This window comes from Dermacentor silvarum, chromosome 1 (genome assembly GCF_013339745.2).
Source record: "Dermacentor silvarum isolate Dsil-2018 chromosome 1, BIME_Dsil_1.4, whole genome shotgun sequence".
Lineage (NCBI taxonomy): Eukaryota > Metazoa > Arthropoda > Arachnida > Ixodida > Ixodidae > Dermacentor > Dermacentor silvarum.
Window position 1 is genome coordinate 131,110,689 of NC_051154.1, and position 17,561 is coordinate 131,128,249.

At 47.0% G+C, this 17,561-nt stretch overlaps 2 protein-coding genes across 4 annotated transcripts in view; one reads left to right on the plus strand and one right to left on the minus strand.

Annotated features, from left to right (window-relative positions):
- Nucleotides 1-544: 544 nt before the first annotated feature.
- Nucleotides 545-14,117, minus strand: LOC119436038 (uncharacterized). Of its 2 annotated transcripts, none has more exons than XM_037702776.2 (4): nucleotides 13,935-14,117; nucleotides 6,916-7,123; nucleotides 6,384-6,503; nucleotides 545-1,766 (listed from the first exon to the last, which is right to left on the minus strand). In XM_037702776.2, the coding sequence occupies exons 1-4, from the start codon at nucleotides 13,992-13,994 to the stop codon at nucleotides 1,564-1,566; spliced, it is 591 nt and encodes a 196-aa protein (XP_037558704.1). In that variant the 5' UTR covers nucleotides 13,995-14,117; the 3' UTR covers nucleotides 545-1,563. The 2 variants fall into 2 exon arrangements, with proteins under 2 accessions (XP_037558704.1, XP_049511253.1); XM_049655296.1 differs by lacking the exon at nucleotides 13,935-14,117 and adding an exon at nucleotides 7,947-8,043.
- Nucleotides 14,118-14,379: 262 nt separating this feature from the next.
- LOC119436037 (solute carrier family 35 member C2-like) overlaps nucleotides 14,380-17,561 on the plus strand; it is a 51,628-nt gene continuing 48,446 nt past the window's right edge. Inside the window, exon 1 of one of the 2 annotated variants that reach the window (XM_037702774.2) lies at nucleotides 14,380-14,896. In XM_037702774.2, coding sequence (XP_037558702.1) covers nucleotides 14,669-14,896 — 228 coding nt within the window. In that variant the 5' untranslated portion in view covers nucleotides 14,380-14,668. The remainder of the gene's footprint in view (nucleotides 14,897-17,561) is intronic. The other variant, XM_037702773.2, reaches the window with a different exon arrangement.

A 17,561-nucleotide genomic window follows, 5' to 3' on the forward strand; every position in this document is an offset into this window, starting at 1 on the left:
CAATGTTTAGTCTTATCCAAAGACCCTTTCGTCCAAGTAAGACGGGTGTCACACGGCGCACTTTTGAGGGCGATCGAACCCGATCCGGATCAAATTTCTCGGTCGCAATTAGCTCCTTTGCGCAAGCTGGGGGAAGGAGCCAATCGCGACTGAGAATTTCGATCCTGATCGGACTCGATCGCGATCGAAAGTGGTCGTCTGGCACCGATATGAGAAAAGCTCACCTGTGGAAACCATGTCGCTGTTCACAGTACCGCAATGACGATCGCAACGGGACAAAAGGAAGCTGACGCCACGCGCTATTTTTTGCAACAATTTATTTTGAAGATACAGAACATAGAGCATTATATATAAAGATTGTATAAGCATACAGTGTATAAAATATGAAAAAAATTTGGCAGATTGTGGCTAGTGTAAACATTGACAAATGTGGGCGTTTTGTTCGTAGCTTATGCGGATCCAGTACTTATTGGTTCGTCATAATTTGAAGTGAGTATTTGTACTGGACAGAACTGATGACATAGGTTCACTAAAAAGGAGACGCTTGAAATTGCACATCCCCCTCGTAAATCTCACCACCAGAAATCGTTAAGTTTCATACAAAACGTTGGTCGAACGCGTTTACACTAAGCACGTCTATAAAGTGGCACAAACAGTGGTCCAGTAAACAAAGTGTGCGCGCCATCGCGAAATGTCGCTCAGATTTTTAATCCGAGAAGTTCTCACACGTTAAGTGTTCTGACTGCGTAGGCCGGTATAACGACACCTCTATACCCTGCAAATTTACCCTGTGCCAACAGAGGACACAGCTGCCATGTTTTACATCGTTACAACGCGCGACGCCTACTAGCTGCCGTGTGCATCAGGCGAGCATAATTGCGTCGCTCACGTGGGAAAAGGGTGGCGCCCAAAAACGTTCACCCCCACCGTGTTAAAGGTGGTAGTACGTCGTTCAGTTCTTTGGGCTCAATTTTAATATAATTTATTTCTATGAGAAATAAATAAATGGTATCTCTATGATACATTTTTGATGCTAGTTGAGGACGAACTTGTCGCTGCCGAACACAGTGTCGTGCACGCGCACTGCGGATACACCAAGCGCATCGACAGCGACGGCTATTGTTAGATGACACATGCGAGCACACTCTGGTGAACGGAATGTCGCTTGCAATATAAACGTGGCGGTTTCAAGATTTCCGATGGGAAAGCGAAAGAAGAGCGTGAAGCAAATCTGATAACCTTGCTGACGGAAGGAATAAAGTACTCGCTATAGCACACAAGGCAGGCGGGGCGCTCAGGCCAATAAGGCTATCGTGTTACTACGCAGCTGCGTTGCTTCGTTTACCAACACACTAAGGCAAATTCCCTTCCAGAGACTAAAACAGCAGAAAAAGAAAAGTACGAGCCCAGAGCTGAGCGTCGAGCCAACTGGACGCCGCGGTGACAAGTTTTGCGAACACGGGAAGAAACTGTAGTCTTTTCGAACGTTCTTATAGCGCTGAAATGGACAGCAGGTATCTGCTGCCAATCGGGCTGCAACGGACGGCACGCGGGCCCTACAGCTCAGATGCTGACCAGTGTCTCGACCGAGGACCGCTTGATGACGACCGGATCGACAGGCGCGTCGTTACGCGTGGTCTTCGTGTTCTCCACCTTGCGAATCACGTCCAAGCCGTCGATCACCTTGCCAAAGACCACGTGGTGGCCGTCCAGCCAAGGGGTGGCTACGGTCGTGATGAAGAACTGCGCGCCGTTCGTGTTCTTTCCTGCACACGGGAGAGAAAGAACGCAGCAGAGTGGTCACCGTCAGACGCTGCGGGCCCGCAACTGTCAATGCAGCTTCAAAGGAGATAAGTCTTGAAACAGACAACAGGAAAACCAAAATAAGTCTACGCTTACGCTGTCATGTTGCCTGCACTATTTGTAAATAAGACTATCCAGGCTTCGGGCCGTTGTTACTGTCATACATTAATAACGTGTATAACATCGTGTTGAACACCTACAACGCTTTGAAACATGATGCCCGGTGTCGCAGCTCCGTTAAGTTTGTCTCCGATCTATGCTACCTATAGGCCCGATTAAAATGTAACAAATACATCAAAACCAGCATGGCCCTTGCAGTTACTTAAAACAGGGCTGTTACCTTTAAATGTGAAAACGTGCACCCCTGCAAACGTCACCATGATGAGGGCAGGGCGTACACTGTCGCTCGCTCCTATACATCGCAGAAAAAAAAAAATCACCGACGACTACGATACTCCCTAATGCGAAATTTGAGCGCACGTCTACACGTGTTTTCATTTCGCGATATATTGGCTGGCGCGGACAATGTCTCGTGCGGCACAATGCAAATGGAGCGAAGTGTGGCGCGACTGCCTCGCTAACCAGGAGACCGCGAAAGGCAGCACGTGGGTGACGCGTGGACGCGATTCACAGCAGCCGTCGCACACAGACCTCCACCCATGCAGCGCTTTGTTTCCATATACGGTATCAGTGGCGTCATCGGTGAACATACGACACGCGCTATACTCTGGCGCCATCTCGTAGCCATCGTCGCCGCAGAGCCCGTCTTGCGCGGCACTACGCTTTTCATCTCACGCTTTCGCCATACTCCTTCGATTTCCGCCTCATGGTTCCGCTGCACCTTCCTCCTCGCGATCTCCAATATTGCCATCTTTCATTCCCCACTACGCTACGCATTCGCTCTTTCATCCTTCGCTGTCCTCGTTCGCTCGGTTACGCCGAGGGACGCCGAGCGCTGTTGTCTTCGTTCCCTTCTGTCGTCCTACGTGCTCTCGTGCGCTTAACCTCAAGGGGCGCCGACGCTCGCCGCAGAAACGGGCGCCTAAGAGCTGCGTTCTCAAAAGCACATTCGGGTAGCAGGTCAGCTAACAGATCGCAGTATTTAACTTCTTTCTCTTAGTTGCTGGTTTACGACTAATTGGCGCACCGTGGCGCGAGGACTGTACTACGCTTTTTTTTTTTTTAAATCTGATTAGCATTCTTAGCCTACTTCCCCCACTTTGCGGTTTGTATCGTGTTTCTAGTCTCTTTATTCCGGCGGTCTTTCTAATAAAGAGAAAGACTTGGAAAACTTCGCTACTGGATGGGTCCGGTACTTCGTGCGTGGATGGGTCCCCGAGCACAGCAGCCAGATGCTGTATCCGTCGGCAACAATCGCGGGCTGGGCAACAGGAGATTAATCATCAGCGTTAGCATGCACCGGTGAGCCACTGGTGAAAATCTCGGAGGCCATTGATTCGCTGAAATCTTTATTTGAAATGATGGCATGTTGCCTAAGTGGGGATATGGGGATCAAGTTACGAAAAAAAAAAAAGGAGGGGCACTTCGCGCGCCGCTAGATGTGGCAGCGTGCCCAGAGGGAAGCGCGAGAGAGCTAGGAGCCCAGCTCATACATAGGCGGTTCGGTCGTGGCTCTCAGTTCTCTACTAACATTAAACGAGTATTCAACCATCTTCTCAATGGATCTCCCACCGCCAAATTAGATGTGCACCGTCACTTGAATGCTAATCGCATTAACGGCGATAAACATTCCCAAAGGATGGGTTCTGCTCGCATTTATTTAACCTTCACTAAAGATGGTATCGCGCGTTCTTCGCTGCGGCGAGTCGCACAATGCGAGCTAGGTGGCAGGGGATTTCAAGGCAAGGACAGAGTTAACTGCAAAAACAACACGCTCCCATGTCCTGTCGAATACGGCAAGCCAGTGAAGGCGTGCGACCTCGACGTACAGCTGAGACCCAACGTCACCGTACAGCGCTCGTTGGGACTTTGCCTCCTCATGCCAAAGTGGCTTGATGAGCACACCACGCATGCGCCTTGCAAGCTGTTGGTCCGTATCGGTATGAACACTGAATAATCATCAGAGCACTCTGCTGAGCTACGAGTAAAATTGTCCACACAATTTGTTTTCAATTGTGACAATGAAAATCGAAAGCCTCTCGTGACACGACGGTGTTTTCGAGGATTTGTATCAGCGTCCTTTGGGCAATTATTCACGATTGAGCTTGCTTGTATTAGTACCATTTGTTCAAACTTAACCACGAACTTTTTCACGTGCACAGAGTTCATGAGTTTTAGGATAATAACAAATATATATATATATATATATATATATATATATATATATCACCAGCCCTTCCCCTGTCGAGGAAATTAGGATAAGCGAAGCTTGTGTATGTGCATCTGACCTTCGTGGTGATTTTCTTTCTCTCTCTTTCTCTCTTTTTTTTCTCTTTCTCTCCATCTCATTATTTCTCTCTTTCTTTCTCTGACCTTCGTGGTGGCTTTTTTTTTCTCTAGCTCTCTCTTGTCCCTGGTATGTACCATTGAGCTTGGACCTTTTCTGCACTATCGCCAGGATCGGCCCACTTTTCAGCGTGACACCGCCGCCGCCACCACCACCGCCGACACTTGTGAGCGTATAAAGCTTCGCTTAAAAACTCGAATGCACCGTAAGCGCCCGCGTGTGCCACTGTGCGCAATACGCTGATCCACTCAATGTTATCCGCGTCTCATTTAGCATTTCTGTGCACAAAGTCAATTAGTCTCTGCTAATTCAGCCGCGCACATTAGTTCTTTCAGGACAGTTTTCGTTCTGACTAACGGTTTCCTACGGCTTGCTAAGACTCACTGCGGGAGGCACTGGCTTTTAGTCATTAAAAAAAAAAATATTTCCAAAGAACCCACGCTTGTGTCCGAAGGCGGTGGTCGTGGGGGAAGGGGGTCTTTTTTTCCCGCTGTAAATAACCGACACGAGGCAACCAATGAGCGCAGCGGCGCACTACACACAGTCAACGTGCTGCTGTGCATTGTACGGAGGCATCTGCGCCTCTCGTTCACTGCAAACGCGTACTCATTGTAGTACTGCTATGCCTACCCATATGAAAGACTGAAGGTGTTCTCTCCTTGCTAGGCTCACTATCGGACACTCTGCCCCGTAGCTTTCGCGTCGGCAGAATGTTCGAGCAATGTGCATCGTTTTTCTTCATTGAAACGTAGCACCAACAAGGCCGAGCACTGGAAAGGTGAGTGGATTTTATGCACCGTAAAGAAGTGTTACGCACATTATACTCATCTAGTGCGCATGCCCATTGTGCTGGTAGTGTTTCCACTAGTTAAAAACACAAAACTATATCAGCATTTTGTCCGAATGAAACCATAGACGGAACGTGGTTGCACCAGATAACATGCCTCTAGTTTAGGCGCAATTCTACGTCAGCTGAAGTGGATCATCATCCTGCCCAAGAATGATGACGGGTGCTATTACTCTTAATTTCAGCAATCATATCTATTTGTGCTCGTTCTCAATTGATAAACTTTTTTTTTCAATTGCTCGCTACGAACTCCTCGCACTTCCATATAGGTGAGTATGGGTTTCAAAAAATGCGCCATTATGTTACCGGTACTATCGACGGCATTTTCACGTAAAAAAATTTCAAAAAACGTCATGCGTACTGACATTTCAGCATTCCTCCAAATAAGTTGGACTCATATCAGGGCTTAAAATTTTGAATTTTACGCGGACCGAGCCATCGCGTGACTCGTTTATCACTTTTATCTGCATATTCTTCAAAACAGGCCCAGCTTCCACGGGAGGGACGACTATCTCTGCGAACTCGGTCGCGCATTGTGCCCACTGCATCGCCGAAAATGCTCCTGTTTCGAGTCGCTCTTCATTATGCAGCAAGTAAAAACCTGTGTCAAGTGAAAGAGTACATTCCCTACAAGCACCTGGAGTAAAATTGGCGCAACAAGTGGTTGAAAAGCAATGTTTAGCCTTCGCTGCTCCACTCACCGGTATCGCACTAAGCCAACGCAATTCCATCGCTAAAGACCGCGGGAGGATTCCTAGGTATCTGTCGAATTCAGCCTTGTCTGCTTTTTGAAACAATCCCAAAGAAGGTCAACCTCTGCGCCAATCAGAGCACACCATTCTAACCACGAGGATTAAAATACCGGCCAGATATTTTCAGTCTGCGGCAGAAAAAGAAAAAAAAAGAAGAAGAAGAAGAAGAAGAAGAAGGAAGGAGGCAGGAAAGGCACCACAAAGTTTTTTTTTCTTTTTTTTTTCCAGTGTATTGTCTCGTTCCGTCTCCTGCGCTGCAATTAACGGCGGGGCGTGCTTTGGGGTGGCAAATATCACCTGAGTCCTTATAGACCTCATGTGTTCTCCCGTGTGAATCGAGCTTGATATGGCTTTCCGAAAAACCCACGGTGCTCACAGTGAGCTTAAAAGTCTGCGTAAATGAATAACTTGGTTACAATGGGATCGGATTGAAAATTTTTAAATGCGCCAAAGGTTCACGGATGGAGATCGGCGTACAAGCGGTGTCGCCTTAAACTTGGTCGATATAGCTTACCGGCATTGGCCATGCTGAGCGTGCCTGGTCCGTCGTGCGTCAGGGCGAAAGTTTCGTCGTCGAAGTACCGGCCATAGATGCTGATAGAGCCACGGCCTTCCTGCTTCTGCACGTCGCCGCCTGCACAAAGCGTCGGCGGGGCACCGGGTGAACCCAAGAACACAAAGCGTATATGGGGTGAACCAAAAACACTGGCGTGAGCCCTCTCCTACGGTGTCATAGCTCACGGCCCAAAATGACAATGGGCATTTTCTAGAATGAAGGTGGAGGATTGGGCCAGACAGTTTCACTAAAACTTCAAGGGCTCACACTGGATTCGTGAACGTACGAAACACACAGAGCTTATATCGTGTGAATCATCTGGCCGCATGAATTTCACCATCCCCTTGCTAACGACACTTAAAACTATCGCTACAAGATGAGAGGCTTATCTCACGATTATTATTTTTTTTGCGACTCATCGAGACAGGAATTAATCCACGGTATTTGAAGGAAACTTCATTATTATGCCTCTTGACGCGCATGCACATACCTTGAATCATGAACTCCTTAATGACCCTGTGGAAGACTGTGCCCTCGTACTTCAAGCCCTCGTAGCCCTCGCCGGCGAAAGCGACGAAATTGCGGACAGTCTTTGGCGCCACTTTCCCGTATAAGGCGATGACAACGCGGCCGGCATCTTTATCTCCGATGGCGATGTCAAAGTTCACCTTGTGGGTAATCGTCTTGTCCGGGTCCGCCTGGTCAGGAGGAAAGGTGCCGTTAGTCAGTGGACGAAACATTTTTTTTTCTAACAATCAACGCTCTTAGGAATTCATCCTGCTTAACTTTTCCTCGGCGTCTTTTAAACATTTCCCCAATGGACGAGACGTGCACATGAAGCAATAAGTGAAGCCAAAACAACAACTAAAACGCTTCAAGTCTGACCTCCTTGAGGTTTAATCGAAGTCAGGAAGAGTTAGGTCCCTGCCAGGGACTGGATAGCATCAAGGGGAAGATGGGGGTTTGTAACGAGTTGGTGCAGCCGGGTCGGTCGGTCCACACTGATAGCGGTTCTTTTTGCTTTCGAATCACTCGATTGTATGTCCCCAAGTTACACCGAGGATGTAGGAGATGCCATAGATGAGGGCCAGGGTTAATTATTAGCACCCGTGGTTGTTAAATGTACAGCGATGACTATAGGCGTGTTTTGCATTCGCGTCCCACCTGAATGCGGCCGCCGCAGAGGACGGGAATCAAACACGCGGCCTCGTACACTATGGCCGCCAAGCGAGCTCACGGAGTCGTCGTTCATTTCCCCCAATCTACAATTGAGGGAAGTTTGCCAACAGTCATTAAAATTTAGGCCAAGAAACTGCTCCCTTTTGATTCATCGGCTTAACCCTGCCCAGAGCCCGACACAGGTAGAGAGTTATGCGCTATTTTATTCCTAGATTATTTAGGGCCCAGCGCAGTGACAGCAAGATCGATTCAGAAGTGCGGTGGGCGACGCTCGCCAGAAATGTGTCGAACGCCATATTGCGTGCTCCATTGCAAGCGGAAAATGGGGCCGCTTGAACTCACGTCCGAGCTGTCGCCATCGGAAGTGTCGTCATCGCCATATTCCATCGGACGCTGCGGCTCCACAAAACTCCGCGAGTCACATTACCCTCGCAAGCGATAGTGCACTCGGCAGAACTGGCTGCGAGCGGGTCAAAAGCACCCGGTGCTGACTGGCGCAACTTGAAAAGCAACCGTAAGCAAGTTGCTATTTTAACTTGGCACTGATGCGAGCACGCCCGCGGGGCGTGAAGAACGTGCTCCTGCGTCAGTTTCTTTATCTTCCACCGCCTCGAGAAAATAACCAAACCCATTTTGCTGACGCGAGAAAAAGGAGGCCCGAGTATAACACGCGCTGTTTGAGCGGACCGGTCGCGGCTCGGTACCGCCGATGGGTTAATCGTGAAGCCCTCCTCATCTAAATAAAGACGTTAACAAAAGCAGCCCGCGCAGACGCCACGTCGTCAGCGTCTACGTATTCGTTGTTTTGCAGCAATAGCTGTGTGAGGTGCCGGATAAATGTGCTCTGTGTGCGCACCCGTGTGTGCGTGCGCAAACATGCCTAGGAATTTTGGACACTGCCCTTTCGGCTATCTGCCCAACTTCACCGAAGTGCGCCAGCGAAACCCAATGGGCAGCATTAAAAAAATATATATATAGTTCAGAAGGCCGCCCGAACTTCAAACGCTTTCAGTTAACAACGTCGAGAGGGTACGCCCTTTCGATAACAGAATTTCGGTCAGGATTAAAACACTGCTAAAACGCAGCAGGAAAATTATGAATAAGTGCCGTAAATACGCATCCTATTAGAAGGGCGTACGCTCGATGTTGCCAACTGAAAGTTGTTGAAATTCGGGCAGCCTTCTGGAAATATTTTTAAAAATGCTGCCCATGAGTGTCTTGTACCCTCTTAGCGCAAAAATTATTTTGCCCATTGAAGTTACGCCGGTGCATTGCGGTGAAGTTCGACGGATGGCTACAGAGGCAATGTCCAAAATTCCGGAGCATGCATGTGCTTGAATATATATCATATTTTGCGATTCGTAATGCTTCGTAATGTAACATACAGTTCTACTCGTAGAAATGGATGACTCGAAGAGGCGGACGTTACGCACGGGAAATCGAAATTCATATTTGACTAATCGATACATTTTACTAACAAACTTTTTTAACTTGTCACTACAGGGCGCATATTGCAATCTGCGAAGACGTGCCTTGGGAACCCACCTTCATAAATTCACCAGCTCCAATACGTTAAACTGTTTAGTTAAAAAGATCAGTATTTCTTCAGTTTCTTTCATTTCTTTCACAGTTATTGAATTATGCATTGCGACTGTTCGTGCAAATAACACCCGCCTGTCCCAGTAGTCCAGCTCAGGGAGTAGAGTGCTATCTGCCGCGGCGTTGTTTTTAAATTCTCTCGCGATTTTAAAAAAGAATTAAAAACCTCTGGTATAAAGATTTTGTATCTGTGCACGAATTACCCCCCACCGTGAATCCCGCAAAATGTATCTCGAAGATCTATATCGTCTCACTAGTGGATTCCAACAGAGCCCTGTGAATCGAAATGTGATCGTCTCGAACCCTCGACTTTACTTGAGCAACAAATACGAGTGCCAGGTCTTCGTATGCAGTACAACTGAACTGGAGGCGGTACCTCGCTTTATGAAATTTTAATATCTGCTGACAAAAAAACAAAAACAAAAAAAAAACATTTTTTCTGAGGTGATGCGAGAAGACTGTTTTGGATGACTACTTAGGAAGGCGACAACGGAGGAGGAGTAATATGGCAAGAAGACAACCGCAGCGGCTGGTGACAATGATGCCCATTGTAAAGGGGGGAGCCTCAATCTGGCACCACCAGCGCCTCTCGAATGCGTTTTCGAAGGACGATTCTTTACCGTAGCGTCGAAAAAGATAATTAAGATAGAGAACGAAACTATATGAACGCTGACACGGAGATTCTATCCGTTCCCTCAAATGTTCAACAAACTGCCAGAGCAAAGGCGACTGTAGCCGCACCACACGGATCGTAACACTGCTTCTATACCGACGGCCGTAGGTAGAACACAAGGAGGTTTTAAAAAAATATATTGCGAAGAGTGGCGATAATGTCACAAAAGTTAAGCCGGACCGCCACAATTTTAACATAAGCAGGAAAAAACGTTAGCGCACTTTCTTCCACCACCACCATGGTGGCTAATTTTTTACCTCACATAAATTGTTCGACGTCTTCCTCTATGTCACTGGTTTGAGATGGAAGACTAAATGTCCTGTGAAATTTTATGGCACATCATGGTATCAGTACCCAGCGAAAGGTAATATTTTAGCCAGAAACAACGAGCTTTTATTCACCAATAGGCCTAGCATTTGCAAGAAGTCACTAAAAGCAATTGAGCTGTGAGCGGACTTCAGCTGTCACGGCGGTCTTTCAGAGGTGAAGTATGGGCAAGCTCTGGCTTCATCCATGCTGACAAGAAACTGCGGGCGCTGCCACTCAAGCATTTTAATAATAATAATAAAAACTCATTGGTTATGCAGAGAAGTATAAGCGCTGATCTCGCTCAGTTTCGAAATCCCGTAGGTATCATCATCAACACTCGCCTATTCGGTATATTGTGTAAGAGGCGTATACGATTTTTTTTTTAATTCTGGGGTTTTACGGTGCCAAAACTTGGATATACTTATGAGGCACGCCGTCACGGAATGGGGGCGGAATGCTGTAGTGAAGGGCTGGAATCGAACCCACGACCACGTAAAGTCCCTATATAAGAAAAGTACCGCCATCCTTTGATAAACGCCGCTTCTCTCTCTCCCGTATCTCCGATTGGACGATGATAGCGCGCGCCCTTTTTACTTCTTTATATTTTCTTTTTTTCCGCCTCAGAGCCATGTTGAAAGTACTCTGCCGCAGCCGCAGTCGCCGGCGGCGGCGCGCGCCCGGCCTGAAAGCTTCAACGTGGACTTTCTAGGTGCGCCACCGTCGACTTGGCTTTCGCAAGCAAAAAGTAAAGAAAAAAGCAAGCGCTTTAGGAGAGGAGGCGGCGGAGGAAAGAGTAGATGGCGGTACTTTTCTTATATAGGGACTTTACGACCACGAACTCGGCAGCGCCCCCAGTAAGCTATCGTAAGCGCTGGGATACGCGTAATCCCGCAAGTAAGCTTTTCCACATGTCTCGTTTGACCAACACAAGACGGTGAACCTCGCAATAGAAGAGCCGCACTATCTGTTGCCGCCATCTCTGCTGCCCTTTGCACAAGACCAATATGCGTCGGCCATACTGCGTGGGGCCGCTAATATGCGTGTAGACAGATTTTCACATATGCCCTATTAGCACAGCGGCACAGCGCGCTTTTCCATCGTGAATGGAACTGCGCATGCTTATCTTGGAAAACGAGACCCCACAGCCTTCGTCAAGTGACATCCTGCGAGGGCAGGGCAATATCGTTTCTCAAGTCTATCGTGCTTTTCTTTTTGCTGACGATTTCAACGTCCCATCGCCTTTCCCGCTTAGAGCTCGGTTATCTAAGGAGCAACGCTGGTTATCCATGTATTATATATCGCATTTCCGCTAAGCTCTACGCAGCAGTTTCAGACTCTGCTCCCATTACCAAAGGAGAACCGAAAGAGCGCCGTCGCTCGCCTATATATCTAAAAGCATTCAGGGCCAAGGCGCTCCAAGACGTTTCATACAAGGTGATTTCGCCCCACCTATGCACATCGCTGACTACTCTAAAAACAGTTGCACCCTTTGGGGTGCATTTTTCCCACACAACAATAATCGTCATCTGTCTTGCTTGCGTTTCCTATCTTGAAAACTCTGCACTTGCTACTTTCATGTCGAGAACGCTGTGTCACGCTGATAACGCTCTTGTCGTTCGTGACCGAGAAGTGCCGGGCGCACAGCGTTAAAGAAAGGAAAGCCACGCAAGTCAGATGACGATTATTGTTCTGTGGCAAAAATACGCCCCAAAGGGTGCAACTGTTTTTAGAGTGTAGCGAGAGCCGAGTTTTCACGAAAGGAAACGCAGGCAAGGCAGATGATTATCGTTTGGGGACAAGATACAACCCAAAGGGTGTAAGCTTTTTTCAGAGTGTACTCGCCGCGGTGGCGTAGTTGCTTTGGCATTGCGCTACGAAGCCCGAGGTTGCGGGATTGAATCCCGGCCACGGCGGCCGCTTTTCGATAGGGGCGAAATGCAAAAACGCCCGTGTACCGGGCATTGGGTGCACGTTAAAGAACCGCAGGTGATCAAAATTAATCCGGAGTCCCCACTATGGCGTGCCTCATAGTCATATCGTGATTTTAGTGCGTAAAACCCCAGAATTTATAATGCTGAAAGTGAGAAATACTAGGTGGCACAGATCGCTAATTTCGTCGCACATAAAGTGACTAAAACCGAAAATAAAATAAAAAAGAAATAACATTAAATGCTCAATTTGGAACAAAGAGGACCGGGAACTCAGGATCAACTACGGCGCACATGCAAATGTGCGGATGTAGTCGTACAAGCGGCGAGAATTTTTTCTACTACACTGCGTAAAAGGACTTGACTATGCGCTACAGTATTAAGGCAGCGTATTTAACCAATAATATGAACACCAGTACAAGATAAGCGCTGGTGATTAAACAGCCAATTCACCATGGGCGGCCAACAACCCCCCAAAATTTCCTCCTGCTCGCCGCTCTTTTTGCAATTCCTTCAGTGTGCGAATTAGCAATTGAATGAAGTGGCAACCACCGCTGCGGCGGATCAGTGGCTATTGCGTGCTGCTTCTCAGCACGAGTTCGCGGGTTGAATTCCCGGCCACGGTGGCAGCATTCCAATGGGAGGCGGAATTCAAAAACGCTGGTGTACCCTGCTTTGGTTGCACGTTAAAGAATCCAGCTGGTCGATCCGGAGACGCCCCCTTCTCCACTATGGTGCGTCTCATGACCTGCGACTTGCTTCGGGACTTCAAACCCAATTAATTTAATTTAAATCGTAGTCATTCTGGACAAGGACGCTCAACAGACTGCACGTGTAGAACGCTTTTTCTCCCCCCCCCCCCCCCCCCCCACCCCCTCCTATCGCGGGTGGATGGATTCGCAGTTACGGGCAAGGATGCCACGCCGACTCGCACCACTGAGAAAGTATATGGAGAAAGTGGCAGAGTGATGCTGCCTAGAGGAGAGGGAAGAACGGCCGGGGCGAGGGAGGCGGCCACGCGCGAACCCACCCCGGCGACGGGGGCGAAGATCCGCCCGCGCTTCCGTCTTCGGAGCGGCGCTCGGCCTTGGGCTCGCTGTCTGAAAACGGAGCCGATGAGCAAGGCTGCGGCGGGCAGAGGCCGTGCAACATGGCGCGACAGCACTGCTCGAAGCCTCCGGGCGAAGGGAGAGGGGGAAAGGGGTGCAAGATGCCTTTCGCTCAGGCGGCCATTGGTGGACGAAAGAAGCCAAATGCCACGTCTTGCATTTAAATAACAAGCTTAGACTCCCCGAACGACCCTCGTATTTCCCGTTCTGGCTTTTAATAATTAGGCGTGCTCTCCCTGCGTTGTTCCCGAGCACGCATAATGCACTTGTCTCTCTTATCATTACTCCGCGAGTGCGAATAAAAAATAGAGAAAGAACAAACGCATGGGGTTGCGCCTGCGCGCCCGCCCTAGCGAAGCACTGGAGACATATATAATCTGCCAAGACGGTCCTAGCAATCGGGACAATTGAGACATCCTGTTTTCTGTCCCCAAAACCTAAGAACCTATTTGCAAAAACCGGTTCGTCGATCGAGGACTGCGCCTAGTGCGGCAAACCGACTGTACCAGCCACACAGATCATCACTGGCGTTGCTTCAAAAAAACAAAACAAGAATGAACAATTAAACTACAAATAAAAGCATTGATTATGAGTATCGAAGGTCAAAGCTAAGAGTCAGTTTAGCTCAAGGACGGTGTTTCTCGTTAATAAGTAAGATATAGTGAACGCTGCAAGCAGGCTTTGATGAAGAAAAAGTGAAATGAATACTTACGCTTGCTGCATTTCCCAGTAGTGCCACCAGCACGACAATAACGCAAATGGTTCCAGACATGACTGTTAAGAGCTATGACACTTTCGGAAAACTTTCTTAGTGCTGATTTGAACCGCAAAACTTTACACGTCAGGTCGGCACGCTTGTCACCCTTCAACTCCTGAAGCAGACGCCCAGACCAGACGCTATGATGGCGAGTGCGATGAACTAACCGGATCCTCTTTTTGTGTTTTGTTGCTCGTCGTTTAAAAAAATTAAGAATACATTAACTGAAACAAGTAACTTAGTTTTATACCAACATATAAAAATGAGTAATTAAGTAATTTAAAAAGAAAATATTAGAGAACGTCTTTAAAGAGAAAACGGATTTTTTTTTTTTACTTAGCGAGCAACAAATGTTCGCTGGCAACCATGGTCATTTTTGTTTCGTTTTGGTTTTTTAGAAAGAGAGAGAACCTAGGAAAGTGAGAGAGATGCGTGTGCATCTGCCGAACTCCGTAGATTTGTGTGTATTCCGTGGATCGGTGTCCAGCCTACTGTTTACCAAAAGGAATTGGGCTCGTTATCTCGCGTAGCGGTTGAAAGTAGCGGCCGCGTCGCAGTGGGGACAACATCGTCGACACATACCCTCATGTTACGCTTGTGTGGCACATTACTGTCAGGATCCTGCCGTCGTGTCTCAAGTCCGCGGTGTCGGAGCGCAGGGACCGAACAGGCAGTGCTATTCACGTGAGATGTCAGCGCCCGCCAGCAATGTGCAGTCCAACGACGGATCGAAGCGCTACATCCATTTCAGCGGTTACCAACTTTTGCATGGTGCCGCGAACCATTCATTGCAACCTGCCAGGTACAGGATGCACGCTCTACGCTACAGTGCTACTGCCATGCGGACTGTCGGCCTCGTGTTACTGTACTACTGCTTCTCCATCGGTATAACATTCTACCAGAAATGGTTCATCAAGGTAACTGATTTTTGAAGTCCTCGTTGTTGCACAAGGTAAAGTCATGAGTGTCAGGTTTCAGATTTCACATGGTAAAGCCATTTGGTAATGTAGGTGATAATCGGTAGTTAGTTTGGTGGTATGCTACGACAGCTGACGCCGTTGCACTTTCTGGTTATAAATTTTTCTTGGCGATTATTGCGAAAAACACAGACGACGGAGTTAGGAGCTAAATTGTGATTTACAAAATTTGTTCGCGATGCTCGTTGGAAGAACGCATGCGCGTGTCATACGACGTGTGCACTGTTAACATTACGGACATAAATCACTCTACGAGAAGCAATCTGTTCGTGAAATTATCGACGCTGCCATGCATGGCCAATCTCCGAGATGGCCCTGGTCGTTCTTTATAGAAGGATAAGAAGTAATATTGTACCAATGCAAAGTTTAAGGTAAGGTACGATATTGCAAGTGGCGAGCAATTAGTGCCGGCTTCACTATTTGACTGCGGAAGTAGAGACGCCGGATGGTACGGTGATCGATCGCTGGCGTGGCACAGCATGTGGACATTGGCTCTATTAAAGATCGAGTGCTGGCCTTGTTACCGGTGGGGATATTCAAATCAAAGCAGTTTGATGCAGACGTCGAAACGGGCAAACAAGGTTACCTCGGTGTCTCACACTGGCACTTCGTTTTCTGTCAACGATCGTACTACGTATCGGTGGCTTCCGTTGTCCGCTTGTGTTATTTCTCTCTTGTATTCATTTGCGCTTCTGAAATAGCAATTTTGCTATCAACCATAGGATTACAGCCTTTTGCGGCCTGTACGTTGTCAGGCAAAGGCAAGGTACCTTGTCACGAAAATCATGTCACTATTAAAAGCTTGAAAGGAAAAAAAAAAAAAAAAAAAAAAAAACATGGTGTCAATGTGTTCTTGTTAATTTCTTTTTCTTCCGCATCCCATGTCGCAGCGCCATATGGCTATGTTGAAAACTCCTCGGCAGAGAGATTAAACAGCGCCATATGGCTATATTGAAAACTCCTCGGCACAGAGATTAAACATTTAAAAAGGGGAAAAAAAAAAAAAAAAGCCTTCACAAAAGCATTTAACCCTTTATTCCCAAGCTTGAACTTTACTCATCGTAGAAATCTGACCCATATTGTTGAAGAAAAGCCCTATTTGTGTAGGTAATAGCTTTTGTAGTGCCCTCTGATCCCCCCCCCCCCCCCCCAAACCAGGTTTGTAAAAACTTATTTCAGGCCATACAGTTTGGTTTTGATACTAAAACATTTCTTAAAATTGGTTTGCATTTCTTTTATTGTCATTGTTCAGCAGTTTATATTTAGGTCTTCTAGAACAGTGGGACAGATGTTCCACTTCCACTTTAACATACTTAAATGCAGATATAAAACTGATGCTTGAATGGCTTCTAACCTGCTTATACGCTTATACTACTGTTGAACATTGGAAATAACCTAGTGTTTTGCTTTTTTTTTTTTTTTATTTTTACTGCCTTACATAACCTGCTAGGATGTGCCAACTTATCTTATCTTGGGGGGGGGGGGGGGGGGGGGGAGCATTGTTTTTTTGTATTGCGGTTTGTCCACTGGGGCGAGTTAATTTTGATGCACACTCAAGCAGTCACACTCAAGCAGTCATTACTGCTTGAGTGTGCTTGTCCTCACAGGGGTCATTTCTTACACAGCAGCCTTTAAAGGTGTTCCACCATTGTTCCCTTCCCCATACACATTGCTAGTTTTGCTAAGATGAAGGGTGATCTTCGTACAAAAACCAAATCAGCTGAAATCTTTTTTTATGGCGTGCAGCTGCCGCTTCTGTTGAAAAGTAATCCGCCTTCAATGCGTACTTTAAGTACGTTTTTACTTGCGATAATCATATTGTTCCTCCTTTTTCAAACATTCATGCAACTTGCCCCCATTAATGATCTCTTAGTTAGCACAGAAGGTGTCTTAAACCTCATACTAAATCTTGATACAAAGAAAAGTGAAGGGCCTGATGGTATCCCAAACTTGTTTCTCATTCGGTATGCCTTATGGACTTCACGCTACCTTACTCTTCAGTAAATCACTAACTTCCGGCATAGTGCCTTCATCATGGAAGATGGCTAATGTGCTTCCATTACATAAGTCAGGTCGTAAGCAACATCTTTCTAACTACCGTCCAAAATACTAGACCATATAATATACAAACACGTGGAATTTCTTGAATCAAATAGCATTCTCTATAATGTACAGCATGGATTCAGATGCGGGTTTAGCACAATAACACAACTTTTTGAGTTCACGCATGACATAGCTTCTAACCTGGATAAGTGATTTCAAATTGATGCTATATTCATAGATTTTTCCAAAGCTTTCGATACCGTACTTCACTCAAAACTACTATCCTAACTAAATGCCATTCTTAACAACCCTAAATTAGTGAACTGGATAGAGAGTTGTTTGCCCACTGCTCTCAATTCGTAAGCTTCAACTCGATCAATTCCTCGGTGGTGGATGTGTCATCAGGCGTCCCTCAAGGAACGGTCCTCGGTCCTCTTCTTTTCTTACTATATGTTAATGATTTACCGTGTGAGATACTTAAAATCTGAATGTATGCAGACGACTGCGTATTATATGACATCATTTCATCTCTCCTTGGTCATGTTCGCCTTAATGAATCATT

Coding starts and splice junctions, on each gene's coding strand:
- LOC119436038 (XM_037702776.2), bottom strand. CDS start 13,994: ATGTCTGGAACCATTTGCGTTATTGTCGTGCTGGTGGCACTACTGGGA. Junction 6,504..6,915: donor TAAGGAGTTCATGATTCAAG/GTATGTGCATGC, acceptor CGCTTTGTGCAG/GCGGCGACGTGCAGAAGCAG. Junction 1,767..6,383: donor GCTCAGCATGGCCAATGCCG/GTAAGCTATATC, acceptor TCCCGTGTGCAG/GAAAGAACACGAACGGCGCG.